General features: G+C 44.6%; 6 protein-coding genes across 6 annotated transcripts; 4 read left to right on the top strand and 2 right to left on the bottom strand.

The window, feature by feature from the left end:
• Positions 1-375: 375 nt before the first annotated feature.
• On the bottom strand, positions 376-1626 carry N7483_008864 (uncharacterized protein; the record flags this gene model as incomplete). The annotated part of the gene is made up of 1 exon (XM_057092291.1): positions 376-1626. One exon carries the CDS (start codon positions 1624-1626, stop codon positions 376-378), a length of 1251 nt encoding a protein of 416 aa, XP_056943465.1.
• A 1746-nt stretch (positions 1627-3372) lies between these two features.
• N7483_008863 (glycoside hydrolase family 18 protein) lies at positions 3373-5985 on the bottom strand (the record flags this gene model as incomplete). The annotated part of the gene is made up of 1 exon (XM_057092290.1): positions 3373-5985. One exon carries the CDS (start codon positions 5983-5985, stop codon positions 3373-3375), a length of 2613 nt encoding a protein of 870 aa, XP_056943464.1.
• Positions 5986-7967: 1982 nt separating this feature from the next.
• Positions 7968-9894, top strand: N7483_008862 (LysM peptidoglycan-binding domain-containing protein; the record flags this gene model as incomplete). Its single annotated transcript, XM_057092289.1, has 4 exons — positions 7968-8205; positions 8418-9347; positions 9403-9684; positions 9758-9894. The coding sequence occupies 4 exons, from the start codon at positions 7968-7970 to the stop codon at positions 9892-9894; spliced, it is 1587 nt and encodes a 528-aa protein (XP_056943463.1).
• Positions 9895-13111: 3217 nt separating this feature from the next.
• N7483_008861 (uncharacterized protein) lies at positions 13112-13810 on the top strand (the record flags this gene model as incomplete). The annotated part of the gene is made up of 2 exons (XM_057092288.1): positions 13112-13595; positions 13680-13810. The coding sequence occupies 2 exons, from the start codon at positions 13112-13114 to the stop codon at positions 13808-13810; spliced, it is 615 nt and encodes a 204-aa protein (XP_056943462.1).
• An 87-nt stretch (positions 13811-13897) lies between these two features.
• Positions 13898-14284, top strand: N7483_008860 (uncharacterized protein; the record flags this gene model as incomplete). The annotated part of the gene is made up of 1 exon (XM_057092287.1): positions 13898-14284. One exon carries the CDS (start codon positions 13898-13900, stop codon positions 14282-14284), a length of 387 nt encoding a protein of 128 aa, XP_056943461.1.
• A 1696-nt stretch (positions 14285-15980) lies between these two features.
• N7483_008859 (uncharacterized protein) lies at positions 15981-18104 on the top strand (the record flags this gene model as incomplete). The annotated part of the gene is made up of 3 exons (XM_057092286.1): positions 15981-17115; positions 17175-17586; positions 17675-18104. The coding sequence occupies 3 exons, from the start codon at positions 15981-15983 to the stop codon at positions 18102-18104; spliced, it is 1977 nt and encodes a 658-aa protein (XP_056943460.1).
• Between the last annotated feature and the right edge of the window lie 2096 nt (positions 18105-20200).

Raw genomic sequence — 20200 nt, 5'->3', positions numbered from 1 at the left:
AGTCCATCCCTCTGACGAAGAAGGAGGTAGAACTAAATATGCTCAATAGAAGCAACTGTTGAGCATTCGAACTCAATATTCAACACTTACAAAAACTGACCTTGGGATTTTATCCAGATATCTTAAATAAAGTAGAATTTTAATAAACCTATTGCAAACTAAACTAGCACGTTAAAAATAGGCTTCAGGTTTATATCTTCTAAGGTTGTTTACCCCGAAATCTGGGCTTAACATGGAGCACTTGAGGATATCGACTGAGGTGCAAAATGGACATTCATTGAAGCTATCAAGGAACTAGCTGACTACATGCGGCTTCGGCATGCTACTGCTCAAGAATATCGCTTTGAAATGCTTTTGAACAGGAATGGCTCCCTTCTAGTAACTTCCCGTAGCATCGGCAGCCCGTGTTCTAAGGTAATGAGCAGCGTCAATACGATTTGGCTTGCTCACTAGATAGTCCAGCGCAGTATAGCCGTTGACATCAGTATCATTGATATCCACAAATTCAAGAAGGCGGCCTAGTATATCAGCCGTAAGGGGTTGTTTCCAGGTAGACATGCAAAGCCTATGGAGAACATTACGTCCCTTATTGTCGCATAGGTGTGCATCAGCCCCATTCGCCAGGAGTGTCAAAATCGGGCCCATTATCTGTTCTAGAGTGCCAGCAGGGGATGTAAAAGGCTGTAACATATCCCCAACAGCTGTTGCGCCTCGATTATTTCGGACCTTTAAGGTATCAAGAGATGGGTGGGCATCTAGAAGCTTTTGAATAGCTTGAGAAAGAACCTCATGTCCCATAAGGTTCAGGCGGGCCGCATAGTGGAAAACTGTAGAGCCGTGATGGTCTCGTGTGTTGATTGTGTCTGGATTTGCGTCAAGCAAAATTCTCATAGTGCTTGTCATATGTGAGATAATCTCATCCAAATTATCCTTTTCTTCACGATTTTCCCTGATACAAGTAACAGCCCAGTGGAGTGGAAGTCGGCCATCATCATCAGCTTTAGAAGCCATAAATTCTAGCCCAACATCACCACAGTGATCTATAAGCGCTTGTATGCCGTCTAAATTCCAGAACAAGGATGCAATATGCAGCGGTGTCACATTTTGCCCAAGTTCAATACCTGTGTTCTGGCTAGACCAAGTCTGAGGAGTGTGAACATCACTTTCCTTAGTAATAAGACGTGAGACCATTCCGTAGCTGGCATAAGGAATCGCCTGGCCTAGAACTGTAAACTCCCTTCTTAACGCATCGTCTGATTTTCCTTGTAGACCATCGTCGTGATTTCTCTCAAAGGTATTGGACTCGGCGATTGAGCAACCATTGTCAAGTAGCCAATGGATAAAACTCTCAAGACGCTCTCGATTCTTACTTGCTTTCTTTCTAGCAATAGCAGGAGCCTCTCCAACATCGGCATCTAAGATAAGACCACCTGCCATTCCCAGCGCCTCAGCAGCGTATAATAAAGGTGTCCAGCCTATGTCAGTGGGATCTCGATCGTGTAACGAACCCAGTGGTGGCTTATGGTTTATCAACCATTCTACCATGTCCTGTTCCCCGGCAGAGCAAGTTCGATGAATCAGAGAGAGCCCACAGCGGTTGGTATATGTTTGTAGTGGCTCGGTCATCGATGGGTCTGAAATGTAGATACTAATCAAAGCACGTAGCACATCGAAGCTACGGCAGCCCAAAGCAACACTGAAAGGATCTTGACACTCTGAATCGTAGCTTTTCAAAAAGAGACGTGAGTTCGGGCTATTATTATATGAATGCAAAGCCGTCACGTCATTGCGCTTGATGATTGAGGCAAGCAAAGATCCATAGGGAGCTTCGTATAAAGATGAACCATCTATATCACAGAAGATCGGTTTTTCAAAGTCCGGCTGAGGGTGGTGAAATTCTGTATATGCCATTGCGCGTAAGCATAAAGTAGAGGTTGCGGATAAATATGATAGGAAGAAAGAGGAAGTTCATAGATAGCAGAAGAGGGGTAAAGCAAGATAGGGGAGAGGAGAGAAAAAAAGGAAGACAGGCGGGGCGGAGTTTCTTTTATACGTAATCTATTGTATTGTTGGCTAGCTCCTTCTGTAAAGCGAGTTTTTTAAGTGCATGCTTGGCAAATGGTTAACGTCTTCAAGTTGTAGCACAGCACAGCACTGAGCATAGTTACTATCACACAATATATAATATTACAAATTCAAGTTCAAATGTTGTATTGATATATCGATCACAGTCTCCACTGTCCAACATATATTGTCAATTCAACCTTGGAAAAGGCGGTAGCTGACGAATCTTTTGACAGTAGTCAACGTTTTATGCTTCTCTTCCTACATCTTTGTACACGACTTTTATGTATAAGATGATGTCGAGCCTCGAATATTTACAGTGTTACCCGCACTGTCCCAGTTCACAGTAAATGCGTTGCTAGTGGGACTATAGCCGTTATTACCCCTGGGAGGCATCACATTCCACCCAGGTCCATCCTCGGGCACCATCCCGCCAACTTGAGGCCAAATGAGTCCTAATCTGGAGTTGGAGAGGATCCCTTCTGTAGCAAGCCAAACCCCCCTAGTGGTAGAAAATTAGCTCTTACATCCTCTGTATAACTAAGAATGATACTTACAAAATCATTAAGCGCTTGGGCATACACGACTGGGAGTTGGTGACCATTTGCCAATTGGAGATTTGCTGTGGAGTCGATACCAAGTGACCAGCGTCTACCGGATCTGCAACTCAGTGCTTGAGCTCGCGCATTATAGTTCTGCATGTCCCCTGAATTGGCATCTCCCTGGTAAGTCGACGAGAATCGGAATTCGGCTCGTGGAGCTTGGCCCCTTATACGGTGGAGTGTCTGACTATGATACAGAACCATCGCCGAAATTCTTGGGGAAACACCTCCAGACTCAGTTGTGATACTTCGGAAAGTATGATCGTCGCGTGGAATATGTATGTGGATGGAGACCCAACGGTCGGTCTGGATGGTATCTTCTGAATCACCATACGTAGAGAGATTCTCTGTAGTTGGTGCCACGCCAGGGGTCGGCCCGATCCAAAATGCCAGTTCAAGAATGACTTCCGGGACATCATCTCGCAAAGTAGTTGTTGAGACCCAACGTCTGTAGTGGAAGGTCAGATCTCCCTATAAGAAATGAATCGTTATATTCAAATTTGCACAAGTTGGGGATAGGCCACAAAAGAAGAATGTGATGACTTACACTGGCGATTCCATTCAAAACAGTAAGAATTGTAGGTCGAAGCCCATTGGCAGATCGTGCATTATCGCTAATGCCATCTATCATACGCTTGCTTAAAGATGAAGATGAGGGCAATTCACATAGAATATCGTTTGCAACAGCCAGACTTTCTATGCCAGCTTAAGACTCAGCAATATCGCATAGCATCTGTGAAACCATCGTATTGGCTGGAAAGACCGGTGTACCAGTCCAGGGGTCTCCGTATCCGTACGTTAAGTCTCTCATATTCGTGAGATTGGCCGCCTCAGCTGCATAACCAGCAGCAGACATGTCATCGGTCCAGATCTTTGTCAATTCTGCATCCGGAGACGAGGAGGTAACCCAAGTAACGACATATCCCACGAGCATAGTAAATAGCAAATATTGGTCATTAGTAGTCTTTGAGATAGACGATGATGCTCGCTCGTACAGATCTCGCCTGCCAAACGTGGCGACGTATTCATCATCTGAGGCTGAACAGGTGGGATTTGCAAGCCATTTCTTCAAATAAAAGTCAAACTCATATGCGATTCCAGTAAGCTCATCGCTTGAACTTTGTGTTTCCACGGTTTCCACGACTTTGGCCGTACCGTTGCAACAATAAGCCTCATTGCCATACACACAGCCAGCCGTCTTCGCATCCGGGTTCGTAAGGGGCACAGAAGTGGTTGAGATCGAGAAAGCTTCCTCCGCGATGCGAATGGCGCCGGATGGACAAGCGTCGCTGCAATAAATAGAGCTGGTACCTTGCAATTCATGACCAGTCCAGGCACAGTTGGTGAAGGCATCAGGGATCGAGGTTTTGCAGCAATAGTTGTAGTTCTTAGAACCGCTGCACTTCTTCCGTCCACCCCAGCCTTGGCGTGAACCAACGACAAATTTATCGTAGCCAGAAGGACATGTATCATCAGACTCACAATCGGAGGTCCACGCACACTCCGACCAAGGCTCTGTAGAATCGACGATAGTGCAACATGCCGACTGATACCCCGAACGACAGCCGGCAGTGATCGTGCCGACTTCAGCCTCACCACTGTCACAACCTCCCTTACACTTTCCACCATTGAAGCCACGCCATTGGCAGGTAGGCAGTGTACTCGAAGTCGGACAGCACAGCGTCTGCGTCTGTTTGCTTCCTGTCATACACTCGGTTGAGTCCAGCATGAGCTGCTTCTTGTTATCTTCACGGGTTATCTCCGAGAAACCACTCGGGCAGGTTTCGCCACAATTAATGAATCGACAGTAATTGTCTTGCCTGTATTCGGTGGTCGTTTTGACTGTGTCAACGACCGGACCCGTAGACGCCGTATCAGAGCTATTGAGATTGACCGTGTTCCCAAGCGCAGCGGCAAGTCCATTGGAGTAGCTATGCATATCGTCATCCTCATCGATTGACCATACCATTACACCCCCAATGCACACGGATTTAGCATAATCAGCCTTCAGCTTCCAAGTCTCTTCATCGTCGTAAGAGACCCACTGATCGCCATCCCAGGTAATCGTCTTCACCGCAGCATCTTTGTATAGAGTAGGAGTGAGGTTCTGGTCGCTGATCAAAGCCTCAATCTCACTGTTAAACAGGATTCCTGCAGATTGGCTACAGTTGCCCATGGTACCGGCGGAAAGATATTGACAGCCTGGCTCTGAGCATGAGGAGCTTTGAAGGGTGTAACTGCGGCCGTAGAAGGCCATGCCAAGAGTCACCTTGGACGATGTGATGTTGACTCCCCATAGCAGATCAAGGGCCGATTTAATATCGGTCAAGTTTGTGTGAGCGTCCAAATAGGGTCCGGTCCATACGTCAGTCATATCCCATGTACCATGTAGGTCATAGCTCATAACGTTAAACCAATCCACCGAAGGCTCAATAGCAGTGAGATCAAAGTTCTGCAAATACCAGTAGCTGGTTGGCAATGTGATGGATAGACCGTATTTATAATCAGATAACGCCTTCTTCAAGCTAGCCAGGAAGTTAGGATAGTTCTCAAAGTCTTCCGCGCGACCGTTACGGTCACTGGCAACGGGATACTCCCAGTCAATATCCACTCCTGTGAAACCATAGGTGCTCATGAAGTTGATCAAAGACTTGAAAAAGGCAGTTTGTGTACTGGTATCCGCAGCAGCAAGATCAGAGAAGGTAGTAGCTGTCGGCTGGTCGCTGTCTGAGAAGTCCCAGCCACCGATTGACAACCATAGTTCTTGATCCGGATCACGTAACTGGAGAGCTGCTAGCCCTGCATAGAGTTCCTCATCGCTACTTTCAGCAGGGATAACATCAAAGGTATCTGGATCGATACTTCCGAAAGCAAAGTAGATATGGGAGTAGACTCCCTGGGGAACAGAGTATGGTGCCATGCCATCGCAGCTCCGAGTTGCAGCGGCTGAATTATAGTACCCAATCACCCGGGTGATTGATTGGGTACTAATGTCACACGAAGGGGCTGTGACAGTTTTATTTCCACAGAATTCCTCAGTCGTGCCACAGAAACCATACTGGCTACAGCAGACATCGAGGGGACAAGTAGTTGCATTCACATATTCTGAGGCCCAGCCTCCTGGGTTGCACTCGGCTTTGGCGTCACAGTTGTTGATACACACATCGGCACCACAGTAATCGGGCCCCATACCACAGACTCCATATTCACCACAGCAACCGATAGCACATGGTACTGTTGCGCTGCAAGTGGTATCTGCAATAACAGAGGGGAGAAGTCCTATGTAGAGCAGCAGCGTAAAAGGCACGCCTAGGAACATAGTGCTTGGTGGATGCGCACATGCGCCTTATGAGTAAGTATATTATCAACAAGCACAATAAGTGGAAGCTGAATAGAGTTCAGGAATAGGGAGGGAAGCAAATTTCAGCAAAAGAAATAAAAAGTCAAGGAAACAAAGAAACTGATATGCCAATAAAGACGCTATAGGGGTATATATGCGGTATTTAAAGCAGTACTAGCTAATCTCCAAATTATGCATTAATACATACTATATTATAGGGGATTTTGAACTACCAGAACTAGCCTAGTATAATACATACTACGGAGGTTGATTTCAAAATTAACGGGGAAAAATCATAATTTCTTTTTCTTATAAATTTACAACACTAGTATGGCCCCTGTCACAGGCCCTGGGCAGCCCTAGAAGCATAGGGGTACCAGACGCTACAATCAACTGGATATAGCCCCGAGACCCAAGTCTATGTTTATGATAAATCGATTAGGATAAGCAGGTATTTTAGGATGAAAATAGGCTAGACACATGTATAATAAGAGATAGTTTTAACATATTTATTAATCTATAAAGCTGGAGAGTATTCAATGTTCACTTAGAATATAGGAACAAGTAGAGAGTAGGAAGGGACCACCTGGCACAGCCTTGGACTTAGGAGTGCTAGGGCCCAAAGATGCCTAGAAGTTTAGGGGTGTGAACTTACTAGATTTCAGTCGAGTTTCACTCAAAAATTACAATAACTGCCAAATATGGTAAGGTGGTGAAATTTAGAAGAAAAAGAGATTATGATTTTTTCCCATTAATTTCAAATGTTTGAAATCAACCTCCGTATATTCGGCTAAATATCAAGACGCAAATCAGCTCCGTATAGCAGACCGGACCAAAAAGCGGCATTTCTTTCATGACCTTATGAATTTAGCGGAAAAGCGGTTCCGATAAACACCTTGGTCTTGGCCAATGCTTGTTACATATCTCGCCCCGGGCCGGCTCGGCCGGCGAACGTGCAGGCGAAGACGGCACGATCCGAACTCCACAAAGATTTCTTCTCCGTTTTGAGCCTCCAGAGGTGAGGTGATTCTGATAGCGCCGGGGCCACTTCAAGATTTTTCTTATAATGAAATTAGATGTCTCACTTTAGCTTCCAAAACTCTGTTAGCTCCAAATATATATATTAGGTCTAGCTCAATTGGGACTACTATAGTATGGGTTGAATAGGCTCATGGACGAACGAGAATAAGGCAACCTAACTTTCTCTACAAACGTTCCACGCCAAATCTCTGAATAAGATTGACCGTCGGGGAGTTGTAAGCGAGATACTTCAAAAGCCGAGGTCCAACGAGGTCCCCCCCACATCGTCCCTGACCCTTGACCCCAATGAAACTACTAGCGTATATTTTTAGGGTGCTAGAACCAAAACTAGTATGACTAATTCGTATCAAATAAAGAAGCCTAACCTTGGAAAATGCCTAGTACCAAAAAACACGGGACGAAAGTGGAAGCGAGGTAGCTAAATCCAGTAGTTAAGAATTTTTGTTCCTTATAGCTCGGCTATCTTGGGTCTCGAGCCATCTATAGGAAAAGATATCTTTCAAGCCGGATAAACCTATCGGCTCCAAGGTGTGTTTCCGAAATGAAGCTAATCTAGCGGATCCCAATGGCTTTTATGCTCGGGAGAGGTGTCCTGGATTATAATACCGTGACAAATGAAAGAATGAACTCCGAGGTCGGGATACATAATATACCTCTTCCCTTTACACTGCTGGAAAATATTTGAACTACTTGTCTTCCTCTTTCTGACTGTCAGGTCCCCTACTATCCATCTATCTGGTTTCCGTCCCACCGGTTTACCTCTTTGAAATATGGGTGGCTATATTCAAATTTGCCTCTTGGTCTTCTGCTTGGGTATAGCATACGCCCATTCTATTTCTCATGGGAGATTTCACAATCCTAATCATCACATCCAATCACGTATGGTAGAGACCAGGGATGTGACGTCTTCTGGTTTGCAAATGTTCCCCAATGGCACATTGTCAGGGCTGGGCCTGTCATCGGCTTGTGAAAATGCACTTTACCAGACTATTGATTGTGACGATCACATTTCATCTCTCTCCATAGATGGATATATTGGTAGTTTCGACAACGCCACAGTGACGGCCCTGGTCTGTGCTACTACTTGTGAGATTTCAATCGTCAAGCTACATAACTTAGTATCGACAAACTGCGGTGATTCAGCGGAGCTCATTCCTGGTATGCCGTATCTAACTCTTGTTGACCAACTTTGGAGCAACTGGAATCAATCCTGCTTTGTGGATCCAACAACCGGCGAGAACTGCAATGGTGAGAAATTTTCTTTTCTTTTCCCTCCATACCTATCCGAGGAATCACTTTATTAATAGCCTTTTTCTTATATTTAACTTTAGATCTTATCGCCACTTTTGATAATGTCACTTCTCAGGCAGATATCTCTACCGCTGATCTGTGCTCATACTGCTACGTTACAAAGCTAGCACTTATGCAGCAGGATGCCTATTCGGATGTTTACAATGACGACTGGGAGTCAGCGTATGAATATGTTGCTAACACCTGTAACCTCACCGTGGCCGACTTCAATGCTACCGCCAGCGCATTCAACGCGTCTGCGCCGGTTAGTGAGTCTATCTGTGTATCTGGTAATATCTATACAACAGAAGATGGTGATACATGCGACTCGATCGCGCAGGCTTTAGGTGTCTCAGCGGCTACTATGTACTATACTAACCCAAATATCCTTAACTGTTCGGATATCATCACTGGAACTAGCCTTTGCTTGCCCCTTACCTGTAATGAGGTATATGCTGTGCAACCTAACGATACATGCTCTAGCATTGCGGTGTCCAACTACATCACGACCTCGAATGTCATCAACTGGAATTCTCAGCTGAACTCAAATTGCTCAAATTTGGTATCCCCTGACCCCTACTGGGGCTCGGTGCTATGTGTCTCCGCCCCAGGAGGAACTTACACTGGCCAAGCGTTAAACACTACCTCCTCCACTGGTACATCAGATCCGATAGATCCACCAGTTGACGTCACAGTAGCCGCTGGATCTACACTTGACTGCGGGGCATGGTTTGTCAATGAAGCCAGTTTGGGCTACAATTGCTCAGATATCTGTTTGGATAACTCCATTGCCATCCATCTATTTGTTGATGCCAATCCATCACTTAACTACACCACCTGTGATTATGATCTTGTCGCTGGGGACGCTTATTGCGTTGATCCTTTGGCTGGTTGGGAGTATTATAATTCGACCGCGGCTGCCAGTTCCACGATTACTGCAGCTACATCCCCGACATGGCCAGTACAGACAGGTATTGCCTCAAACTGCAATGCATACTATGAAGCTCAAAGTCAGTATTTCCAATTCCTGTTCCAATAGTTTGTTATATATTAAAATTCCCCTAGGTAACGATACATGTGATACTATCATTGCCGAATTCGGCATCACGCTCGCTCAGTTCATTGCCTGGAATCCTGCCGTCTCATCCGACTGCACAAGCGGTCTTTGGGTAGAAGAGGACTACTGCGTGGGTACAGCAATAGGCAGCAATGCCGTTTCTCTTACAATTACCAGCACCATTAGTGTATCTACACCTTTCACGATATCGTCTCCATCTACGGTGACAGCACCAGCACCAACTCAATCAGGTATTGCCTCTAACTGCAACGAGTATTATATTGCACAGTGTATGTTTTCTCCCCTCTCTCCTTCATTGTCAACAATCCATGGCTAAACTGTGGCAATTTTTTATTTATCTAGCGAACGATAATTGTGCCACTATTGAAGCAATTTACGGCATCACATCTGCTCAGTTCTTAGAGTGGAACCCAGCCGTCTCATCAGACTGTGAGACCGGTTTCTGGGCAGACGAGGCATACTGTGTTTCTATTTCTTGAGTCGATCAATCGAGCCGTCATATACGAGGCTACTGAAATGACCAAGGAGGACATTTATGTAGTGAGAGGGAATAAAAGCATCCTGCCAATCCTCCTCACCCACTCTAAATCTGTGTGCTTAACTTAACTGATTGCAATTTAATCAATCATTCCTATCCAAGAGGACTCTGGCAAACAGGGTTGTTTGCTAGTTACTCTAGTTTTTTCTCCATAGTAAAAAAATTAGGTCAGGGCTGTTTGTCCAACTTCCCCTGGTACGATTCTTCTCAAATTTTCAAAACGTCTAATCTACCTTCTTCTTACTTTGAAGCCAAAATTTTCAAAAGAAATATCATACTCTGAGCTTGTGCGAGAGGGCTAGAAATCAGTTAGGTTAATATTGTTGTGATATGAGGCTGGTGCGGATCAGGAAGCAAGCCGAACCATCAGAATTAATCCCGAAGTATGTATATGAAGAGTCAAATTGATTGAAAAAATGTGAATCAACTTGATTCTCTCGCTGTATATATAGTATCGCAGTGTTTTGCTCTGAACAACATAACAATATAATTTTCTTATTGAACTACAACAAATATCAATTGATTGATGCCCGGTAGTATACTTCCCAGGTGGTTTATGTTGAAATGAGAATGGTTCAAATTACGCCCTGACCTAATGTATACAGGTCATTCCTGAGTAGCTTCCTGGTTAGTCTGATTTTCTTGTGCTTCTAAAGCGTGCGTGGTGGAATATTCCACAAGATGCGATCGATAGGCTGATTCGATCCCACGGCATTGTCAGGCTGTTTACAACATCAAGGGCTATTACACCAAGTATTAGTCGTTATTATAAACTGGTATCATTTATCACCATCTTCATATGAATTAGAATCAAATTTATTATGATACCGATTTTTAATAATTCTTTTTCAAACTTGTGGTAAAACAGCGGATGCTATGTATGGTGGGGCCAAACTGGGGCCAAACTGGGGCCGAATTTTGAACACTTAACTTACTCCGGACAGAGTTACATTTTCATCCTTGGTTAGATGCTTATGTAATGATATTAATGTGCTAACGTGATTCCCGGTCTCACGGATCACCCGGTCTAACGGATCACCCCACCAAAAATCGCGTCTTTCAACCATCCTACCCAATTCAAACACCTACCATGCCACCAACTCGCAATATTTCGGCCGAAAAAAATTCCAACCAGGAGGGCAAGATCTTATTAGCCATTGACGATATTCAGAATGGCCGAATCAAGTCTATTCGCGCAGCTACGAAGCTTTATGGAATACCCTACACTACACTACACGCACGCTTGGCTGGAAGGCTTCCACGCGTTGAATCTCATCGTTCTTGCTCTAAATTAACACAATTAGAAGAGGACGCGCTTGTTACATGGATTATCTCTATGGATACACGTGGCGCAGCGCCTAGGCTATCTACTGTACGAGAAATGGCTAATATCCTACTGGCTGCGCGTGGTAGCCACCCCCCGCCTACAGTTGGCAAGAACTGGTCATCAATCTTTGTCAATCGACGAGATGAGATTCGAACACGTGTCTCTAGGCGACATGACTATCAACGTGCCCTAAACGAAGACCCTAAATCAATTCAAGCATGGTTTACAACTGTACAACAAGTTATCGATGAGAACGGGATCCAACCTGAAGATATTTACAACTTTGATGAGACAGGCTTTGCAATGGGCCTTATTTCAACACAGACAGTTGTTACACGACAAGAATATTACGGTCGGTGTGCTATTTTACAGCCTGGAAACCGTGAATGGGTGACCGCAATTGAAGCTATCTGTGTAGATGGCTATTCGTTACCACCATGTGTGATTTTTAAGGGGAAGGTTGCTGTCGCTAGCTGGTTCGATAACCTACCAAAAGACTGGCGATTTGAAGTCTCAGCTAATGGCTGGACTACTGATGAGATTGGTCTACGTTGGCTATAAAAGCTATTCATCCCATCAACAAATTCACGTGTCCGTGGTCGATTTCGGCTATTAATTCTTAATGGCCATGGTAGCCATCTTACACCTCAATTTGACCGGCTTTGCTCAGAGAATAATATTATCCCACTTTGTATGCCAGCATATTCATCACATCTATTACAACCATTAGATGTTGGTTGTTTTGTAGTATTGAAACGTGCATATGGACACTTTATAAGTGATCTTGCACATACTGGCTATAACCATATCGATAAGCTTGATTTCTTAGCTGATTTCTAATGTGCACGGGCTGAGGCATTTCAGCCAAATACTATCCAAAATAGCTTTTTAGCTACTGGTTTAGTTCCAATTGATGCAGAAAGGGTGCTTTCTAAGCTAAATATTTCTCTTCGAACACCTACACCATCAGGTAGCCGACCAAGCAGCAGATCTAGTCAATTTACACCCAAAACACCTAGAACTGTGGTTCAGCTTCAGAAGCAAGCTTCAATGCTTAAAGATCTTCTAAAACAACGATCAAACAGCCCTCCAAGCCCATCGAAATCAATGCTAGATCAAATCATCAAAGGCCACTATATAGCACTACACAACACAGCGTTACTAGCACAAGAAAACGCTAATTTACGTGCTACAAATGAGAAGAAACGACAAAAGCGCAATCGATCAACTAGACAAATACCCTGTGAGCAGGGCTTGAGTGTTGAAGAAGGCCTATAGCTACTCACGCAGCTAGAATTGCCAGTAGAAGCACCTGCGGTCGAATCACACACCCAGGTTGAATTGCCTATTCAGCCAAATCAGCCAGCCAAAAAGGCTCCGCCTACGTGTAGTGGGTGTCGAGAGGTTGGTCATCGGATTAATGTATGTAAAAATCGTATTTATAACTGAATTTATTTGAGTTGGGTTAATATATTTGAATGTAAAAATTTCTAATGTAATGGGGTGATCCGTTAGACCGGGTGATCCGTGAGACCGGGAATCACGTTAGCCAACCTTGGAACCGAGGAAACTTTCAGGTTAGTATTTCTTCCACCTACCCCTGATGGTATCTCTTAGCAATCTGTTACCCACACGTTGGGGAAAGGACGCCCATATAATTCGCAATTTTTTGTTTTTTATTCCCATATATATCCTCCTTGTCTTGTACGCAACGAAAACCTGTTCAAGAGATCCAGGATCCGTATTCTTCAGACCATGGACTGCGTATGACTTCTCTTATTCAGCCCTCCGACTCCAACAAAGCGATGCATTTATTCAGGATGTCAATGAAATGGCTCAAAATGAAACAACTAAATCTTCCAGTCATCCAGAGCTCTGTGTGGGAATTGCAACTGTTGCTCGACGAGGCGCTCGGTATTTTAAAAGTACCGTGGGTAGCCTACTGGAAGGCTTGAGTGAAGAAGAACGATCCGGCATCAACTTGATATTGTTCATTGCGCATACAAACGCGTCAGAGCACCCTGCGTATGCAGAGCCATGGCTATTCAAGGTGGCAGACAATGTGCTTCTATACGATCCGCAAACAGTAGATATCAATCACATACGAGAACTTGAGACAGACGCCGCCAAAGTTCATGGAAGAGAGAAGCCACTTTTTGACTACACATACCTGCTGGAGGCATGCGCAGCGACCAACGCACCTTACGTTGCGATGATCGAGGATGACGTTGTGGCCCAAGATGGATGGTATCACAAGACACGCGAAGCGATAAAGTCTGCTGACAAGCAAATAAAGCAAATTGGCGCACCACACTGTATGTAAACACTCTTTTTGTCTAATGATTCATTAGAGACCGAGGCTGGCTTAGACATAGCTAAAACATCTATCTTATTGCCAGGGCTCTATTTACGTCTTTTCTACACCGAGGAGTTCTTTGGATGGAACAGTGAATTTTGGTTCACATATCTTACAGCATCCATTTCTGTTGTCGCTCTTATCGCTGGCCTTTGCATAGCTGCTCGCTCTTAAAAAGCTCATTTCAGAACGTACTTATCGAATGGGAATATTTTCCTCGTCAGTGGCGTCTGTGTGCCACTACTTATCGGGCTTTTCTTTATGACTGGTAGAGTGACAGTACACCCGCTACCAGCGGGTGTGCATCAAATGCCTCGCTTTGGCTGGTGCTCACAAGCTTTCGTGTTTCCACGATCACGAATCCCCGATTTACTGGACCTATACCGATCTAAACGTGTCGGATACGTGGACATGATCACCGAAGAATATGCAGATGCAAATGATGAGGTTCGCTGGGCTGTGCAGCCTGCAATTATGCAGCATGTTGGTCGACAAAGTTCTAAGGGTGACAGCACTAGTGTGGCAGGCTCTACGCGGCATAATTATAAGGAAGAGCTTACTGACGTGGAAAAGCTGTGGAACTTTGGATTTGAGCTGAATGATATAGAGAAGCTTCGAGCTGAGCATAACAGAGTGATAGATGGATAATGGGTATTGATGGACTGAGTGATTGGTCTTTGATCATGTGTTTATATTCAATGTTCAGCTAATATCCCTAAGCAGAGCTTAGCTCCATACTTAAAGTTGTACAGTCACAAAATATTGATTACAAACGAGATAACTTTTCTTGAAACTCCTGTTGATAAAAGGGTCAGTTGGTTGGGTGATAGTTGGTGAATTGTTATTTACCCTGCCTCATAGAATGTAGGGACTTAGGACTGAAGGAACGTTGTTTAAATGTCAAGTTTGCTGTATCGTTGATTGTGTTGTTTCATAGTTTTCTCAGAGCTCATATATTGTTGAGAGCCCTTGCTTGCTCCAGATACCCTCCCATTCTCCACACTCGGGCGAGCCAACGTTCCGTTTTCAGTGTGTCCGGATGGAATTTTCCAACTTTAGACCACCTAATATTTCGAACTTCTTCATGCATACAGGCCGCACTATCGCAGTCGCCTGCCTTGGCATATGTGACAGAAAGATTATCCTTTGCATCGAGGATGGTTGAGCTTCCTGCACCCAAATGGCTGTTTTGACGCTTAGAACATTTCCCTCAAGCTTCCTGGCTCGAATCAGAGCGATGAGGCTGTATATTCAAATCCTGACGGGGCTTTCCGTCCATACAAGCCCGTGCGCCACGTGCTTCGAGCGGGGTTGCCACGCCGCCACGCGGCACCACATGGTGCCCCTGTCGAAGTACAAAGCCAAGCCCATCTCTTCTTGCCACGGCTCACTAGCTATGCTGACGACCCAAGGGAGATCCTTGCAGCCCCGTCATGTAGCCTCATTCAAATTTCAATATTTATTTTCTATACTTCCTGCACTACTGTTGATTCCAACTCGAAGTCAACTGGATGGATGTTCAAAGGAAAGAGGCTATTAATTCAATTCAGGTTGGTAGTAAACATTCCAAGGTTCAAGTTCCAAATATGCATAGTAAAAAATCAAAAGAATTCGTGTAAGGTTGGAGAAAGTCGTTCAGACTTGAAGGGTCTAGCTATCGACAATGTCTACTAGGCCTACCAAAAGTGGCCTCATTTAATACCGAAGCGATCTGTGGGAAGCGCAATACGAAAAGGAGGATTGATCAACGGATTCGAATAGCAGATTCATTACCACATGCCAAGACCCTTTATAAGTGAATTGATAGACTAGATAGCCTAAGGCTAAACACCACTTAATAAATAATCTCTAAGTCCACTGGTTTAATTCCTACAATGTAAGTAACTTGAAAGCATTTAAAAGTATTTAAGAGTAAAGAGTAAATAGTACATATAAAAAATAGACATTTAAACATCTGAAGTATTAAAACAAAAAAGAAAAAAGGAAATATTTCTTGTATGCTGAAAAGGTTAAATATGGCTAAACCTATTGGAGCGGCTCAATGTATGGATCGAGCCTCATTCTTGATCGGCCTTCCCAGATAGGCCTAGCAGTGACATATTTGACTTCACTTTACCTATTCACCTCAAATGTTGCCATATTCAAGTTCCCACATGTGCACCCTTCACCCCCCACATTCTTCGTCTTTCCCACTTTAAATTTCCAGCTTCCGTGTTCCAACTTCTTCCTCTTCCAACTCCCCCATCTTCAAACTTTACATCTTCAACCATCTTCAACTCCCATCAACATCCAACACTTAGCACCGCATATCACCATCGCACAGAGTGCTTTCCTCCTGCCAAAAATGGCTAGCATCCCGACACTCACGCGATCTGCATCCCGTGGCTCTGACCATGAACTTTCCTACGCATCTCCTCTGGTCATCCGAATAGCCGGAGAGCGACCAGACCCAGATTCCATGGAGAGGCACAACAGCAAGCGGCGAAGTGGGAATTTCAACGACGAAGAGGGCAAACTGGGACATGATGGACGGAAGCGTCGCTCCTTAGGGAGTAGTGACGACGAAGGTCTACTGACATGGGATAATTTCCACAATGAAGATCTCCGCGTCGGGGGTCCATATCTGTGCTCAATTCCTACTACAAGCCGACCAGTGCCTTATAGGCACCCTAAATTCCGCCTGACAACCCTTGAAACGCCGGAAGGATGGAGTCTTGGCCAAAAGATCATGAAGATTATTGACAAGTTCCATTTGAAGCCAACCACACTGAAATTCTCCTTCATAGGCAGGACTTCAGTTATTAACCCAGAGCCAGAACCTTGTTTGATCCTTTGGGTCCCAGCGGAAAGAGTATCTGTGGATGATACTTGGCTACAATGTGCCCGAGAGTTGCGAAGTCTACTTATTGCTAACGATCTTGATTCTTGCTCAGTTGAAATTGCCGATCCAATGGCATTTTTACCCATGAATACCTTTCCTGTGCTGCAACAGGATAAAGTGTTCTGGCAATGGGAGCCTCTTCTGCAAGAACTCCTTGCCCAGTTAAACTTAACGGATATTCGATCAATTGGATGCTTTCGACGGGGTAGAGGTACCGCCATCCTTGATTGCTCGCCGACACTGTTGATCCTAGTTGATCGTAACAAGGACTGGACCTCAACCCGGGAGAAAGTGATCTCTATTCTAAAGCGGTGGCGCTTCCAGATGCTAGCCGTGGAGATTGTTAAAGACAAGCCGGTCCGTCAGATAACCCGTGAAGGGATTAGTGTGGGCCTTCTAGGAGGGCTCATAAATAATGATGGCCGAACTATGGCTACAGAGTCCATCGCTTCGTCTAGGAATCACAACTATAGTGGTACTCTTGGCTGTTTCCTGGAGCTTCAAAACCCTTATGATGGTCAATGGAAGATTTTCGGTTTGACTTGCTGGCATGTGGTTGTGCCCCCTTTTGCTGATCACCCCAATGACGATAAGAAAGGTCAGTGATTTTTATTATATGTTAAGACCTGATAATACGGTACTGATAGAAGGACTTAGTGATCGAACGGTGGAATAAAAATGGCATCAGGATAGCGACACAAAGAGAGGAGATTAGGCGCCTGCTTCGTGTCGATCACCCAACTCGATTGGCTCACAAAGAGGAAGTCACAGCAATGGAGCATCGACTTGGAATCAGTGAAAATCAGGAGCAGTACCAAATTTACAAAGAGCTTGAAGAGCAGGATGCGCTTGAGACACTTGATGACCGAAAACGCCAGAACTATGAAAAGGCGAAATCTTCAATTCAGAACCAGAAGAATGATCTTAAGACCCTTAATGATCGGTTTAAGAATGGCGATCAACAACTTGGATGGGTTATTACAGCCTCCGGTTTCAAACGGAAGGATGTAGAACTCAAAAAAGATGGAAAAGGGTATCCCACCAGTCTTGATTGGGCCCTGATTCACTTGTTGGATGTCCGCGAGCCATCTAACCGGGTATGTGAATATCAATACATCTTAATTCTCTATCCACTAACTGTTATTCTATCCATATAGTTTGACGAACCCCCCCGGTGTTATCCCAGGGAAATTTGCCCCGCTTTCAATTTCACAAAGCCTAGAGACGCATGGGGAAGAGGTTTTCATGTATGGTTATCGCTCTGGGAGGGGAAAAGGTTTTTGCAATGGACTTCGAGTTGCCTACATTGAAGCCATTATGACTGATAGTGGTGTCGAAACTGTTCATACATTTGAGTATGCCATAACCGGTCTCCGCAGCGAGCCTTTTTCTATTTCAGGGGATTCTGGTGCAATGATTGGCTGCAATACGAAGACAACGACTCACGAAGAGGAAGTTCTTATTGGTATGGTCTTTGCGGGCTGCCAGAAGGAAAGCATGACCTACATCACTCGAGCGGATCACTTGCTAAATGATATCATGCAAGTGACTAAAGCCAGGAATTTCAGGGTCTTCTGGTCACCTTAAAGTTGCTTTTGAGTTTTGATTTCCCTTTTTTTTTTAGTTTGGTCTTCACAGATTGATTTGAACTACTTTGTACACAAACCTCGTTGCTTTTTCTTTCTCTGAGTTTTTTTTGTTCATTATATACTTAAATTCAACTTGAATTCAGTCATTTCCCCCCCTAAATCAAAAGGCTGAGAACCTGCGAACATATTTAAAAGCAGTCATATCTTCGTTCTGTAGAATTAGTATGATTACGCCAGGGCGAACCTTGGAAAAGATGAGAGAGTGAGTGATTTTACAACGTCTGGAGGAACAACTTGAAAGAGTAGGGCAGTTCCTGAGAGGAACAACATACAATAGTATATCTAAGGTTGTGGTCACCTAGCGCTCACGATTTGGACGTGGGCGGCTCGCCGCTCTATTCAGGGGGATCCGGGCGGATATTCACCCACTTACCAAGGTTATTGTTCAGCACACATACCAAACCATACATTCTCACATTTTTCAGATGTCTGTGTTACACAATCCCTGTTTTCCACTTTCTTTTCCTTCTTCCATCCTGGCCCGGCAGAGATTTATGTGCGAGAACCACACGGAGTAGTATTAGAAGAAGCAGACTTGTTATATGAACCGCCTACTACGTACGGAAATTCAGTCTGATAATTTCTAAAGATAGAATACGTACTCTTAGTAGCAACCGAGGCTCAGGATATGGAAGAAAATTCTATTTTTGTATTGTCTAAAAGAGGGGCAGTCCCCAGGGGCCTGCGAATCGTCGCTGGGATCAACCTGAACGTCCGTGGAAACAGCATTGCTCGTTCCCGGGAGCTTTCTAGCTTCTGAGATCACTTATGCAGTTCCTAGGAGCTCCTATGGGGTCTTTGGGATCGCGTAATTTTACAGGACAGTTACATTACTATTGCAATCTCCACCTGCGCAGGGGTTTCAGGGCTCGGAACCTGCCTATGGACCTGCCAGGTGTCTCAGCCCTGGACCTCTCTGGAGGTGGGTCCACGGGTTCTGTCACAACGTTACTAGCTGTTTTATAAAGCACCCGAGCCATCTGCCCACCTGGGCATGCGGAAGGTTAGCGTGTCGGCCCTGAGGTCGAAATAAAACCACGCAGGGAGCCGTCACCTTCAAACGTGTTCACTTCAAACTGATCTTCATTTAAATCTCTTCCCATCCAAGTGCAGCAGTGTTCGAATTTCTTTGCTGCTCACCTCACTTTGCAGTATGGCGTACATGGATTTTCACCACTGTGATCCGGATATGGAAGACTGGCCACCAATCTTCCTCGATACCGACGACTCACCTGTGTATGAAACGCCTTATGGCATTCTTCTGCAAACAATCATCAAACACAACGACCTATCCGCTATAAACCGCTACAACGAGAGCCCTTACTCTTGTATTTTTGCGCAAAAATATGAAATACCCGGCGACGATCCTTTCAGCCTGGCTTTTGGTTTTCATAGCTTTGATGTGCTGCGTGCACTGATCGGCATTTATAATTCTGATATATCACTTACAGAGCCTTTGAATAAATATATTTACCGGATCAGTATCTCCTTTATCCATAAGGCCTGCGCTATAGGGGATCAAGACCTAGTTCTTTGGTTACTAAACCAGGATCCTCTATTAGGATCTTTGATATAGCAGGATAACAAAGGTAAGACACCCTTGTCTTATACCACCAGGGCCTTAGGGAGGGTAGATACCCTAATAGTATCTCCAAAATCTAGGGAGACCCTTATAGCCTCTAGGTAAAGAGTGTATAAGGATCATAAGCGTATAGAGAAATTTATCTACTAGCTTATAGATAACAGGTGTAATTTATTCAACTCCAATATTCCTGAGAGAGATAGCAGGGAACGCTTACTAGCAGGGTCAGAAAGAGGCCTAGAAGAAGGCCGAGAAGAAGTCTCTCAATTTAGAGGCACTGTTCTTGGGCTAGCAACTCCCTTTATAAGCTATAAGATGATCTTGTATCTTATCTCTAAGGGGGCTAATATCCATACCTAAGAGTGGAGTCCTGCCAAATACTTTGGTATAAGACTTAGTTATAAGGCTATACCACTATCTATTACTACTATATTTTAGAATCTAGAAGGAAT

Source organism: Penicillium malachiteum (assembly GCF_028827825.1).
Source record: "Penicillium malachiteum strain IBT 17515 chromosome Unknown utg000004l:1.0-4883003.0:1.0-4884900.0, whole genome shotgun sequence".
Lineage (NCBI taxonomy): Eukaryota > Fungi > Ascomycota > Eurotiomycetes > Eurotiales > Aspergillaceae > Penicillium > Penicillium malachiteum.
Note: the sequence above shows the minus strand (reverse complement) of the source record. Positions and strands in the feature narration are given on the sequence as shown.